The sequence below is a fragment of the Macrotis lagotis genome, chromosome 1, assembly GCF_037893015.1.
Source record: "Macrotis lagotis isolate mMagLag1 chromosome 1, bilby.v1.9.chrom.fasta, whole genome shotgun sequence".
In the NCBI taxonomy this organism is placed as follows: domain Eukaryota; kingdom Metazoa; phylum Chordata; class Mammalia; order Peramelemorphia; family Peramelidae; genus Macrotis; species Macrotis lagotis.
In genome coordinates this window covers 275,335,856-275,350,424 of record NC_133658.1, presented here as the reverse complement: position 1 = coordinate 275,350,424, position 14,569 = coordinate 275,335,856, and the positions used below count along the sequence as shown (strand labels likewise).

Here is a 14,569-nt window from a genome sequence, read left to right as displayed (position 1 = left end):
TAGCTATAATCTAGGTTCTAAAAACAACATTTGTGCACATAAACCACTTCTTTGTACACTTATGCCATAAAGGACCACATAGTCTATAGACCAGGTAAAATAATCATCTTACCTGGAAGATTATGCTGGAAAGGAATTTGAACTGAAGGCACTGTGTGCCTGCCAGCTGGGAACAAAGAATCTACTCAGGAAAGCAAGGGAGTCTTAAGTTCTCCTTATGAGCTAGCTCACTGGAGCAGCAGCCCTGAGGACTCAGGGAGGAGAAGAAAAAGTGGCAAAGGCCTTAGGCTCTCTGGTAAGCCCTTCATTCACACCAAAAGCATATACTGACAGCTTCAATTCCCCTTTCCCTCTTAAGGTCACATCCCAGTATTATGATTGGAAAGGCAAGATCTGAATGTATATTCTAATAACAGATCTTTCCCCCAGTCCTTTAATGGAAATAAATAGAGTAGCAAGGTTCTGCCCTGCTACATCTGCTCAGTTTCAAGAGCTACACCTGATCACAGCCTTGCTAACCTGTGCCAAGAACGAAGATACTGACCTGAGTGTAAGTGCAATTCTTTTTCTTGCACTTTCCACAGGTAAAAAGATCTGTCTGGGTGCCCCCTGTCTTTGCCATCTGATGTTCTCGGATGGCTTCCTTGGTCATGGCTTTCCTGATCTCCTTTAGTTCATTACTGGCCATTTCCTGTAAGGGGAGGAAAAACATCAATGCCTAAAGCAGCTCTAGAATCCTAAGTTACAAGAACATGAAATGAATTGTGTTATGTGCTTCTGTATGTTAAAGATCACAACATACCTACCAAAAAAAACTATTTTTGGCTGAAAGTTAAGTATCCTAGATTTTATTCACCATTTAACTTTTAGGGAAGAGAAAAGGTTTAAAGAAAAAAAAGATGTATAAATGGGCAGCTAGGTGGCACAGTGATTAGAGCACTGGCCCTGGAGTCAGGAGGACCTGAGTTCAAATTCAGCTTCAGACACTTGATACTTACTAGTTGGCCAAGTCACTTATCTACTTTGCCTCACAAAAAAAAAAAAAAGGAAGAGAAAAGGTTATCTCTGCACGAATTTCAGTCAGACTGGTCACAACATAGCAGGGTTCACTTGTAGCACCTGGGGAGGCAGATGTGGTATAACAGAAAAAAAAAATCAATGGATTTTCAGTCAGAGGATCTGAATTCTGCCCTTTATTACTTGTGGGATCCTGAATCTGTTAAGTTACTTTGACCTCTCTAGTCTCAGATTCCTCATCAACAACATAAAGAGATCGGACCTGGGTATCTCTAAAGCCCATTCTGACTAAAACACAGGTTCTTAAAGCTGGGAGGAACATCAGAAGTGATCTATGCTAACCTAGACTGAATAAGAACCTCCTTGCATGTTATCACTCTCCAGTCTTCTATCAAGACCTCCAGGGAAAGGGAATTTTCAACTTCCTTTATTGCTGACTGCACCTGCAGACAACTTTAATTAAAGGTTCTCCCTAAATCTCTCTCTCTCTTCATCTTCCATTCATTGTTCCTAGTTGTGCCCTCAAGGACCAAACTGAAAAACTTAAATCTGTCTTCCAAATGACAGTCCTTCAGATACTTAATGATAACTACAATGTTCCCCATCCTCCTTGCAAATCTCTTCTCCAAACTGAATACTACCAGTTTCTTCCACCAATCTTTACATTCTAAGATCATTCATTCTTAAAAACCATCTTTTAAAATTAAGCTACTCATAATCCCATTGCCTTGCAAAAAAAAAAAAACCAAGCTACTCACTATGTAAATCATTCCATACTTCTAATATTTGCTTTAGTCTTCTACTTCTAGATCAAGGAATATAAATTCTATAAAGGAAATAAGCTCAGAAAAGACAATATGTAATACATGCTAACATTAAAATTATTAAAGGATATTGATATATTGGACAGCTCCAGTTATTAGGGAGTTTTCCTTACAATGAGCACATCTCTGCAATTTCCTTGTGCTGACCCTCATTCTGTTCTTAGAGGTCAAGCAGAACCATTCTAATCCCCATTCCACATGAGAGTCTTTCAAATATTCTGAAGACAAATTCTATTTTCCCTTTTTCAGTCTAAACAATACAACTACCTTTAACAGAATCTCAGTTTTCTCCCTTTTAGTTCCTCTATTAACCTGGTCACCCTCCTCTGTACAAACTCTGGTTTGCAAAGTCATTCCTAATATATGACTCCAGAAATGAACAATATAACAAGATGCAGTTTGCCTGGGGCAGATTGTAATAGGGCTCTCAATTTTCTCCTAGTAGATGATATCTCTATTAATACAGCCTAAGATTGTTAGTATTTTTTGGCTACAATGTCACATATTCATGTTGATCTTAAGAGTTCTATTATAGGTCCACTGAACTATACAGACATTTTTTTACATAGTATAATGTTTAGCATAAAGTAGGTGGTTAATAAATACCATTATCCCATACCTATGCAATTGGCTTTTTTAAACCCAAATGTAGACTCCTCTATTTATCTCAATTAAATCTCATATTAAATGAGGATCATTGTTCTATAGACTATTGAGAGTTTTTGATCTTAATCCAGTCATCCAGTGTGTTTGCTATCCCTCTTAACATTGTGTCAAATTTCATAAGCAAACTATCTAAATTTCTTCATCCCATCCTTGTCAATGAGTTTAAAAAAATGAATATTATATGGCCTAGGACATCCCACTGCCTCTTATTTTACCAAATAGATGTCTAAGTACCTAAATTAAATTTCTTTACTCCTACTCCTACTCCTACTACATTTCCATCCTCTATGAGCAAAGTGATCTAGAATAGAGATATCAACTCTTGGTCCATATATGCCTCAAGTGCTCAGATAAAAATAATTTGTGGTTTTCTAAATCAATACGAAGTCCATGGAGATCCATTTCTATTTGAGTTTGACACCACTGATCTAAAACAAAAGACCAGGAAAAGAATTATCATTAAATTAAAAGTAAAAAAAAAGTGAAATCCCCCTTCCCTGTTGCTTTGTATTTCATACTTCAAGGAAAATATAATGAATTATTCCCTGAAATATCATATCAATGATATTCATGGAAACATACTTCATACCACCCAAGACTAGGCACAATTGGGATGAAACAGTGATAAAACAGTGCTAGCTTTCAATGGGATTATCTTAACTTCCAGGGTCTACCATTGCAAAAGAAACCTCACTGAGGTGGCTAGGTGGATAGTGGATAGAGCACTGTCCCTGGAGTCAGGAGTACCGGGGTTCAAATCCAACCTCAGACATTTAATAATTACCTAGCTGTGTGGCCTTGGGCAAGCCACTTAACCCCATTTGCCTTGCAAAAAAATGAAAAAAAAGAAAAAAAAGAAACCTCATGCTATAATACTCTCTGAATTCCACAGGACCATTTCTCTAAAAGCTGGGGAAAAGCCTGGTTGATTCCATTGCAAATGGAATTCTGTGGAGAGTCTCAAGTGGAATTTTATTTGAATGGCAATAGAGCATATTCAAGGGGTAACAGGGGTGGAATTGAGAGAGAATTTGGTATCTCACCTCAGAGGTCATCACAGCAATCTGTTCTGGTGTGATTGCTCCACACAAAACATTCTTTCTCAAATCCGGATTTTTAGAGTCCTTTAAGTTGGAGATTCGGCTTCTCACTCGATTTTTGTATTTCATATCTGTATTCTTGACATCTTGGTAGATATGTACATGCATATTTAAGGATTTATAAGGTGAAGAGAAACTTCCTGCTTTTCCCTCAGCACTCAGAGGATCAATGCTTTCTAGCATAAGGATTTCCAAATGTTCTTTGGTGTATCTGATATTCAAAATGTTAACAAAATGTTCTATAAACCTACTGTATTAACATAGGCATAGCATTATACACCAGTATCAGGGCTGTAGGGGATCTATATGTAGATCATCATCTCAAACAGGTTCTTATTAGAAGCAAAAAGAAAGTGCCACAAATAAGCAGTAAAGACATTTCTGGAAAGCTAGTTTAGGGTCAAGAAGCAAAACAAAAGAGAATACCTGTCCACTCATATGACAGCCTGCTTAGGAATGGAGAACAAAAAAGGAGCAAAAATAAATAGTATACAATACAAATTATGCTCTTTCCCCTTCAAGCTCTGCTGATACACTTTCTGCCAACAAAGATCTTGTTGATGTTTCAATGATCTTTTTTTTTTGTTTCAATGACCTTAAATCAATTTAACTACCCATACAAAGGCTTCAAAGAGTCACACAATACATAGTTTTATCTACCACACAAAATAATGATAATAATATTATATTGCTATTCTTCTTATCTACTTCAATATAGTTCAGCTAGAAATAATCCTGGTACAAGTCAATATCCTACTTTTCTTTGACATTTAACATTTGCAGACTCTTGCCTTGTTATGTAGACTACTTTTGGTTCTCAAACAAAAGTATTCTGTGGGTTCACTGGAAGCATCTTTAGAACATCTCTGGCCATCAGACAGCATGCCATGAGTGTTTTATGTACCTCAGACAGTTCTCACATGGTTTTGAGTTCTTCTGCTCGGTCTTAATAGTTTGAAACTTACTCATAATCTTCAAACTAAGTGAAATGAAACTCTAGTATTGTAATATCTATTAAAAATACTTTTTTAAAAAAAATTATTTATTTAAGGCAATGGGGTTAAGTGACTTGCCCAAAGTCACACAGCTAGGCAATTTTTAAATGTCTGAGGTCACATTTAAACCACCTAGCTGCCCCAAGAAAAACACTTCTTAAATCTATGGGATTGGGATTATGTCAGAACAAATGGGGGAATAGTTTTTGTCTGGGATGTTTCTGTCTGATGTCCTCTGTAAGGTAAGATACTATACTCTCTCAATTCCACCTATCACCCTTTGAATATTGTTTCTATTGTAATTCAAATAAAATAACACTTGATAGACTCTCCAAAGAATTCTATTTGCAATGGAATCAGTCAGTTTTTGTCTGGTCCAGCAGAGTTTATATGATAAATTCTCAAAGACAGATATCTGTATTTGTAGTGTGAGGATCTGTTGTCTGCTATGAAGGATAACAAACTTCCAGTGGGTTATTCTGGCCATTTGATTCTTTTTCTAGGTATTCAGCAGATGCTAAATTTTTGGAGCCTGTAATGATACATTGCAAAGTTTCCCTGCAAAATCTGCATCAATCAGTAAGTCCAAACTCTTTCAGAAAGGCATTCAGGACATAAGGAAATAATAAGGAGTGGTGCAGCATATATTCCTACAAGCTTCAAAAATTTAGCATTTAACAAACACTCAAGTGGCCAAAATTAACTAAAGCAAACTGTCCTTCAAAAACTAGTAGACAACAGACACTAGAAACACAAATAAGAATTCAAAAAATGAGCTGTTAAAAATAAATTTTTAACTTTTAGTCAAAACCTTTGCCTAACCTGGACATAATTCCAAACCCCAAATGTAAGAACAATGCTTTTTTTTTAATTTAAGGCAATGGGGTTAAGTGACTTGCCCAAGATCACACAGATAGGCAATTATTAAGTGTCTGAGGCTGGATTTGAACCCAGGTCCTACAGACTCCAGGGCTGGTGCTCTATTCACTGTGTCACCTACCTGCCCCAAGAACAATGCTCTTAACAGATGTTGCCGTATCAAATATTCATAACCACCAATATATTTAGAATAATAATAGCATACTACAATATTCTAATATATTAGTATAATAAAATAAATAATAATGCAGACAAGGTAGAGTCAAATAAATGGCCAAGTCATAGGGTTCTGTCTATAGAAATGGAGGACTTGATGGCAGCTACTCAAGACCAAGTGATCATCACAAGAAAATATAGAAAAGTTAGCTTTGGGGCAGGTAGGTGGTACAGTGGATAAACTGATCCTGGAGTCAGGAGGATTTGAGTTCAAATCTAGCCTCAGTCATTTGATACTTACAAGCTGTGTGACCTTGAGCAAATCATTTAACTCCATTACCACTTAATGATCAATTCAAACTATATAAGGAAGTAGTAGAAATTATGTGATTTAACCTGGAGTTTAATCTGGAAAAGAGAAGATTTAGGGGGGGCATGTGATAATGTGGCCAAGTAACAGAAGGGTCATCAATCTGTCTGGCTCCAGAGAACAAACCTAGGAACAAGGGGTAGAAGTGGGTGGAATCCTATTGTGTGAATACTTAACATTGATAACTAGAATTGATAGCTAGAATTAGACATTAGACATTAGAAGCTTTGCTATCTTTCATGGACTGACAATCCACAAACTACAAACACAGACTTCAAAATATCCTTGAGAACTCAATAAACTGAACTGGAATTGGAACCTGGATATTATACATAATCACCCAAATTGTGACTCATAAAAACTCAAAAGGAATATTTTAAAAGATGTTGTTATACCAACATTCATAATCTCTAAACCATACAGAGCAAAAAGCTTTCAAAAAGTAGGAATCTAGCAAAATCATGAGGAAATGTGAAGGGGGACATCCCCATTACATTGTCTACTAATGGAGTTGAACTGAGGAGGTTTTCAACAAGCCTAGAGAGGCTGAGCTTACATTCTGTTATTTCTATTCAACTGCAGAAAGACATTATTTTATCTTCATGTGCACTACTTCATAGAACATTAAATATAAAAAGACTAACAGTAGATTGCAGTATGGGACAATTTCTATCTAAACTCTGTGAAGAAAATAACTTTGAAATAAAATAATAAATGATAACAATGATAATGACATTAATAGCTAACACATAGCATTTTGATTTGAAACTCAACAAATAATCATCCAACTGAAAGACTTCTAGTGAGGAGGAAAATACTCCATCCCTAGAAAAATCAATTTATTTTTTAACAGATCTAATTATGGAAAGTGTTTTTATAAAGTAAGCCAAAATCTATCTTTCTGAAACTTCCACCCACTGTTCCTGGATTTGCTCTCTGGAGCCAGACAGAATGATGGCTCTTCAATTACTTGAACAAAGCTATCACATGTCTCCTAAATTTTCTCTTCTCCAGAGTAAACACCTTCAGATTCCTTTAGTCAGTCCCTATTTGGTATTGCCTGAAGGCCTCTCACCAACATGGTCAACTTCCAGATATGATCCATTTCACATCAAGCAATAATGAGATTCTGTTCCATGATAAGTCTATAATCCTATGGTGTCAAATACCTAAACAAAGAGTTAAGGCTTTTGTATAGGGTTATCAAAAAAGATTAATGCAGTTATCTTTCATCCCCTGCTACCAATAAAAGATCATGCTGAAGGCATTGTATGAGCATCAAGTATAGTCATCAAAAATCATACATGGTCCCAAATTTCTGAGCTTACCAGTCAAAGTGATCTATAATGTCTCCATCTACCTTTCCAGACTCGTTAAACAACAATTTAACAAGCATTACTATTCATCCACAATGTGACAGGTATTATGCAAAAAACACTAGGGATATCAAGACAACATGAAAATAATCCTGGCCCTGAAGGAATTTACATCCTACCTAAGGAAATAATATGTTCAGAGATAAGTAAATATACAAGATTCAAGACCTCTCAAAACTCTCCAAAATAAGAATTATGTGAAGAGATAAAGCAATATCAGCTGTCTCCACCAACTATGACACCTAATGAGGTAGCAATCCACTGAACTAACAACAGAGAAAGCTAACCTATAAATTTGAATATGCTCACTTAGCACCCCTTACTCCACAACCCACCATATTTATGGAAGAGCTACACAAGTTGAACCACAGGTTTGCAGTAGAACTTTACTCTAAATCCCTCCCTCCTCCAGTGCCATAAAAAGCCAAAAAGCAGAAGTTATGTCCTAACTAGAACCACACTGTGGCAGCAGTGCTCTGTGCTACAATCTAGCTCAATTAGGAACTAAGAACAGAGGAAACTGAGGCATGTGTGTGTGACTGTGATATTCCACTAAGGCTAAAGGAAAGGGTTCAGCATCCAGTAGGATCAGTTCTATAACTCCAGAAGTCATTTGCAACATACTGAGGATGAAGAAATGTTAATTGTCTAGCATGGGAGCAAGTTGAGGCTTTTTGAGATCTAGCTACCGAGTAAACTACCATCAAAAGAGAAGGAGTAAGAAAATAATAGAGAAAAATAAGGAAACAGCTGAAATTACTAAAGATCTTAGGAAGAAGAAAATTCAGTTAAAGATCTTAAGCATTAAGAGATAAACTAGTGGAATATTACTAACAGAAGGCAATATTGCCTCCAAATTGGTCAAAAGAATCCAAAAAGCTAAGAAAAATATTGCAAGATAAAAATAAAACAACACCTGATGAGCCAGAGTACTCTATAAATTCCCAAGAGAACATAGAATAATAGCAAAATGTTATTGAAATTTAAAAGAGAAGAATTATGAAAATGGAATTTATGGTATGCACAGCAGAAATAATTAAAAGAACAGAAAAACTTGAGTCCTCAGTGCCAAACCTAATCAAAGAAACAAAAGAGATAAAAACTGGTTGATAATGCAAATACAAAGAGTGAAAAATAATCTGGAAGAGAAGCCAAAAGTTTAGACCTTAAGTGAAAACATGATCTCCATACAACCAAAATACAATGAACTTGAAAGACAGGCTGCACAGATATAATTTAATGATTACAGACCTCAAAGAAGAACATGTCAAGTCAAAAAACCTGAAGAAATAATACAAGAAAACTGCCCAGAACTTCTGAAATAAAATTCAAAATGTCACAGAAAGCAGACTTACAGGGAAAAAATCCTCTGCTGCAATGTCCAAGACATTGGTTAAATGGGGCAATTTCACCAACGAACAATAAGTTCTGCAAATGATCAGAATAAAGACTTTCAAAAAGAAAAGAAAAGAAATATGAATAATAAAAGATTATTCTGTACTCACCAGAAACCACATGAGGAAATGGAATAATATGCTCCAAAAAAAAAAAAGGGAATTCATCAAGACATGGCCTAAATTAATATACCCTGCAAACCTGAGTATAATCATTAATGAAAAAAGATGGAATTCAATAAAGGTGTTTGAAGCATTCCTAGAAAGAAAACCAAAACCAAAACCAAACCAAAACCAAAATTTGTTTTGTAAACATTGCCAACAACAGAAATACAAGGAAGGTAAACAAATATAACATTCAAGAACACGACAAGAAAAAAAAAAGAACAGAAAGATCCATAAGAGATTTCATTCTAAAGGTACACAAAGAGCTATGAATGAAAGTAGAAGTCAAATAGAATCGATGGAGAAACAGGCCTGTAACATCATGGACCAAACTTTACAATCCTCACCTATAAGTGAATCAATGTTTTTTATGGGACTTATGGAATCTTTTAAATGGAACTTTCAGAGGCATAGTCAAGATATTGGAATAGAAGGAGAGCAAGTTTTCCACATCTTCTCCAAAGATATCCATCATAAAGCACACCTTAATGAAATCTTGATGGAGAAATTCAAGGTAAAGTCAAAGTGAGTCATCTTTCCAGTCCAAATCAGCACAGAGAGACAGAGAAGTCTGTGAACAATGGAAACAGGGGCAGCTAGGTGGCACAGTAGATAAAGTATGGGTCATGGAGTCAGGAGGACCTATGTTCAAATCTGGCCTCAGGCACATAATAATTGCCTGTGTGCCCTTGGGCAAGTCACTTAACCCCACTGCCTTAAATAAATAAAAAAATCAAAAAATTTTTTTAAAAAAACACTGGAAACAGAGTCTGGTGTGGAGTGCAGGAAGAAGCTGTGAAACAGTGTGGCTCTGAAATCTTCAGAAGAATGACCAGGGTAAGAATGCCAAATCAAAAGTCTTTAATTCTGTCAGTTTAAGCCAGCAGAGTTTCTCAGCTGGTTGATTTGCACTGAGCCAGTCAGTCTACTAGTTGCTCAGACCTAAACCCAAGTCAGGAACTCAGAATTCAGACCACGGTGATAGCAAATAGACTTTATCCTCCAAATGAAAGCTCCCAGAAACATAACAGTCAAAACCCAGAACTTCTAGGGAAATGCTGGTTAGTAAAGAGGAATGATAAGAGAGATGTAGAATCAAGGGGCAGCTAGGTGGCACAGTGGATAGAACACGGGCTCTGGAGTCAGGAGAGGCCTGAGTTCAAATCCGACCCCAGACACTTTATAATTACCTAGTTGTGTGGCCTTGGGCAAGCCACTTAACCCCACTGCCTTGCAAAAAAATAAAAAAATTTAAAAAAAAAAGTAGAATAAGCCAGGGGCGGCTAGGTGGCACAGTGAATAGAGCACCGGCCTTGGAGTCAGGAGTACCTGGGTTCAAATCCGACCTCAGACACTTGATAATTACCTAGCTGTGTGGCCTTGGGCAAGCCACTTAACCCCATTGCCTTGAAAAATCTAAAAGAAAAAAAAAAAATCAATAAGCCTTGACAACTGACTAGATCCAGGATATGAACTCCACTCTACTCCTCTGAGTTCATCCTATTCACCACAGGCCATCACCAAATTCTGAAATGCATTATCTCCACTTATTGAATCTTCTTCCTCCCAGTCCCACAATATGCCATTCTCCCTCACCCCCCACTCCTCCTCTCAGACAAATATGATCATTTACTCCTCAAATTTTCTTTAGCTAGATCTCTTCTTTGACCACATCACATTCTACTTTGCATCATACTTATCTGTATTCATCTTGTATCCATCGCCACCTTCCTTTAAATTCTAAGCAATTGAGAATAAGGGCTAGTTCATTTCTCATCTTTGTATATCAGTACCAAGCACTGGACCCTGGACACATTTGAAACTTAAGAAACATTTGTTACTAAACTGAATTAACTAAAAGATTTATATAGTATGTTAACTTTGTATTCTTATGGCCCAAGCTGTTCATAAAACCTCCCTTAAGATATAAAGGCTCCCTCCCAGGCTGTGGAGCAAGTACTCATCTACTCAGCCTCCTCCTGGCAAGCCTTCTTTCAAAGGATATATTCTTCAATCTGGGCAGATAAATGCTCACAGTCTGCACCAATCGCAATATGGTCATCTGTAAATAAAGAAGTTCTAAATGTTAGGAAGGAGAAAAACAATGACTTTCTTATTGTGAGAAGTTAAGTTAATTCATCATTTTCCAGAAATAAAGTGATGCCCATAACATATGGCTGACACCAAACTCAAACTATGTAGATGATTTACTTTTGAGTTCTTTGCCATTTCCACAGCCCAGATCTCTCTTGACTCTTTCCACTAATAAGTTTGGTACTTAAAATGAAATATGACTAAAGTCATTATATTTTAAATTGAATTTGGCACACTGATATCAGAAAAGTAGGATCCTCCATATTAAAAACTTTATTTGGAGTTTCCAACCAAGAACCTCAAAGTACTTTATAGAATTAAACACCTTTACATGACAAGTCTAGCTGGGGTATCCAAAGGTTTAATTCACCAAATGACAGAAGATGAGTTCCTAGATGCATATGTCTTAAGATTCAAGTCATTCCCTGTTGTGTTTGGGGGGAATGAAGAATTTTTTAGGATCCCACCATATTAGGGAACTTTCTGTGGTCACACCATCTGATAATCTGCTTCTCTTCACTTACTGTCTGTCTGAAGGGCTGCTGTCAGCATTTCTCGACATTTGTTACGAACAGCATCACAGGTGATGGGAATAGGAGGAAAAGTGGTAATTTTCGGAGTAGATAGAGTCCTTGGTGGGTCTTGTTTTTTGTTGGAGCTAAAAAAGAAACTTTGTCAGAATGTTTTGGTTGAGTCAACTGTAAACTATTCAGTGCGATAGAGATGTGTGACTTAAGGCATAATACCAAGTGAATTAAATAAAAATTCATGTTGTTTCTTGTTGTCATGTTTCATTTGTGGTTGGTCATTTTTCATCTGTGTCCAGTTCTTTGTGACTTCATTTGGGGTTTTCTTAGCAAAGATACTAGAGTGGTTTGCCATTTCATTCTCCAACTCATTTTACAGATGAGGAAACTGAGGCAAACAGGGTTAAATAACTTGCCCATGGTCATCCAGCTAGTAAATATCTGAAGCCAGCTTTGAACTCCAGGCCCAGTGCTCTGCATCCCAAATCTATTTCCAATTCAATATGCTTATCCAAAATGGTCAAAGGATATTAATAGTTTTCCAAGGAAGCTCGAAACAACCCCATTTTTTAAATGTTCCAAATCACTAATTAGAGAAATGCAAATTAAAGCAACTCTGAGTTTCCACCTCATTCCATCAGACTGATAATAATGACAAAAAAGAAAGATGACAACTCTTAGAGGGGAATTTGTCTAGGCATTCTGGAAAGCTATTTGGAAATAAACCCCCCCAAAATTCCCAACTATATATTACTGAGGAGAGGGAGGGCATCTGTGAATTTTTTTGATGTTAAAAAAAGTTCTCATGTTCTAATTTACAAGAATGTAAATTAATTATTGATTAGAGGAAATGCAAATTAAAAAAATTCTAATGTACTACCTTCACACCTATCAGACTGATTAACATGACAGAAAAAAATTGTATTAATTTTGGAGGGGAGGGGAGAAAATTGGGACACTAATGCACTATTGGTGGAGTTGTGAACTGATCTAGCCAGTCTAGAGAGAAATTTGAAACTATACCTATGGGCTATAAAATGTGCATACCCATTGATCCATCCAAAACCCTACTAGGTCTGCATTCCAAAGAGATCATAAAAAAGGGAAAAGGACCCATAGATACAAAAATATTTATAGCAGTATTTTTCACAGAAGCAAAGAATTGGAAATTGAGGGGATACCCATCAATTAGGGAATGGCTAAACAAGTTATAGTACATGAATGTGACAGAATACCATTGTTCTGTAAGAAATCACGAGCAGGAAAACAAGGCAGTTCACCCAAAAGGCTGGAGGCAGGATGCCATTGCCAGTAACTCTTACAATGCCACCAACTTTACTCCCATTCTGAGTCTACCTGCAGGCACTACATTCAAGGAAAGAGTCAGGTTTTGGGGCTGGTATTCATGGTTCATCACACTATAGAGGCTGATTTGTATGTTTTTCAAGGAGGAAAGTAAAAGATCCAGGCAAGACTGGATGTGACTGTGCAGTGTGGCTCGAGGGAGTCTGGTTACCTGTATGATTTCCCCTTGATGTGAGTGTTTGTCCTTCCTGGGGAAATTGTATATGTTGGCTTGTGAAGTAATTTACTTTGGGTCTTGGGCAAAGTATATCAAAGGACTAGATAGGGATAATTCTGTATCACTTGGTCTTATTCTTGACAATAACTTGTGAGCCCTTACTAATTCTCACTTGTAACTACCAAATGTCAAAAGGTTCTGGCCACAGAATGTTAACAGATGTCATTAATATCCATAAATTTCCAAAAGTTTATGGAACTATCCTTAAACTATCTCTAATAGTTTATGAAAAACTATAGAGAAATTCAACTCTCTAGAAAATTCTAAATAATTTCAAACTGTTGATCCAGCCTATTTCATAAATTACAGTCCACTAATTTAGGTATTTTCTGCTCAGAATATTGAAGAATTGGCCATAATTTGGGTGTTCTTGGGAGACACTCAGTATTTGAGGGAACAAGAGCTAGGAAGGAGAAAAATTTTTACATGGCTGCAGTGTCCCTTACTTTAAACCCTGTTTTTAGATCACATCTTCCAAATCTGAACTACAGCAGCATTCATAGAAAGACATAAGTGGTACAATATTATCAGAAAGAAAAGGGGCACCTGAGTGCAAGATGCTGGGCTAATATTTACTACCTGTATGAACGTGGGCAAGTCATTTACTGACTCTGGTCCTCAGTGTCCTCCTCTGTAAAAGAAGGGGATGATCTCTAAGATCACAAGGTCAGCTATTGCTGTCCATATGTCTAAAGTAGATCCTATGATTCAGCACTAGATCCTATGTAAAGCGCTTTGAAACATTCCTACCAGCTGTTACTGTATTTAGTCAGGTGAGATTTACAAATTCAAGTCTTCACTCTAAAGGGAAACAGAAGGACTTCCTAAGGGGAAAAAAGAAAAAAGAAAAGCAAAAAACACACAGGTGTAGAAAATGAGCTCATTTCCCCAGTACAATACTAACTCCTGAAATTATTATTGTTGTTTTATTTTAAGTCTTCCTTTCCCACGACCCTTGTCTTCCCTCCCCTCCCCTCCCCCAGCAACTCAATAAGTTGTCATCTAAGTCTAGACCAAGTTTAGACCACCTCAGTAGGCTGTCCAGAGCAAAAGAGCTATTTGGGCCTCATCTCTGGAATTCTAGATTCTCTCCAATGCTTCAAGTATATCTAAGGTGCCTTGTGGCCAAGGCTGGCTTACAGATTATACAGAACACAAGGACATTTATTTCCAAGGACAATTTCACTTTGTGCCTGACATTATCTATCATCTAGGTGATCTTTCATTGTTGGGCAGGTAAAACACTTGAAAGTTTGTAAATAAAACCATTTTCACCAACAACCTGTGAGATAAAAGTACAAATAGTCGCCTCATTTCATAGATTAGGCTTGTAGATGGCAGTCAGAAATGAATTTAAGCCCTAGTCTCCTTACTCCAAGTTCAAAAATGTTTTTCAACACACTAGGATATAGCAAAAAAGTTCT

The 14,569-nt window shown here is 36.8% G+C and overlaps 1 protein-coding gene across 4 annotated transcripts in view; it reads right to left on the bottom strand.

The window, feature by feature from the left end:
• Positions 1 to 14,569, bottom strand: part of TCEA2 (transcription elongation factor A2) — a 34,209-nt gene that overhangs the window by 6,389 nt on the left and 13,251 nt on the right. For all 4 annotated transcript variants that reach the window (XR_012473529.1, XR_012473530.1, XR_012473531.1 and 1 more), the window contains exons 5-8: positions 11,561 to 11,694; positions 10,948 to 11,004; positions 3,551 to 3,705; positions 545 to 691 (exon numbers count right to left, since the gene is read on the bottom strand). Coding sequence is in view for 1 of the 4 variants with exons in the window: in XM_074210528.1 (XP_074066629.1) it covers positions 545 to 691; positions 3,551 to 3,705; positions 10,948 to 11,004; positions 11,561 to 11,694 (493 nt within the window). In the remaining 3 variants the exon portion in view is untranslated. The remainder of the gene's footprint in view (positions 1 to 544; positions 692 to 3,550; positions 3,706 to 10,947; positions 11,005 to 11,560; positions 11,695 to 14,569) is intronic.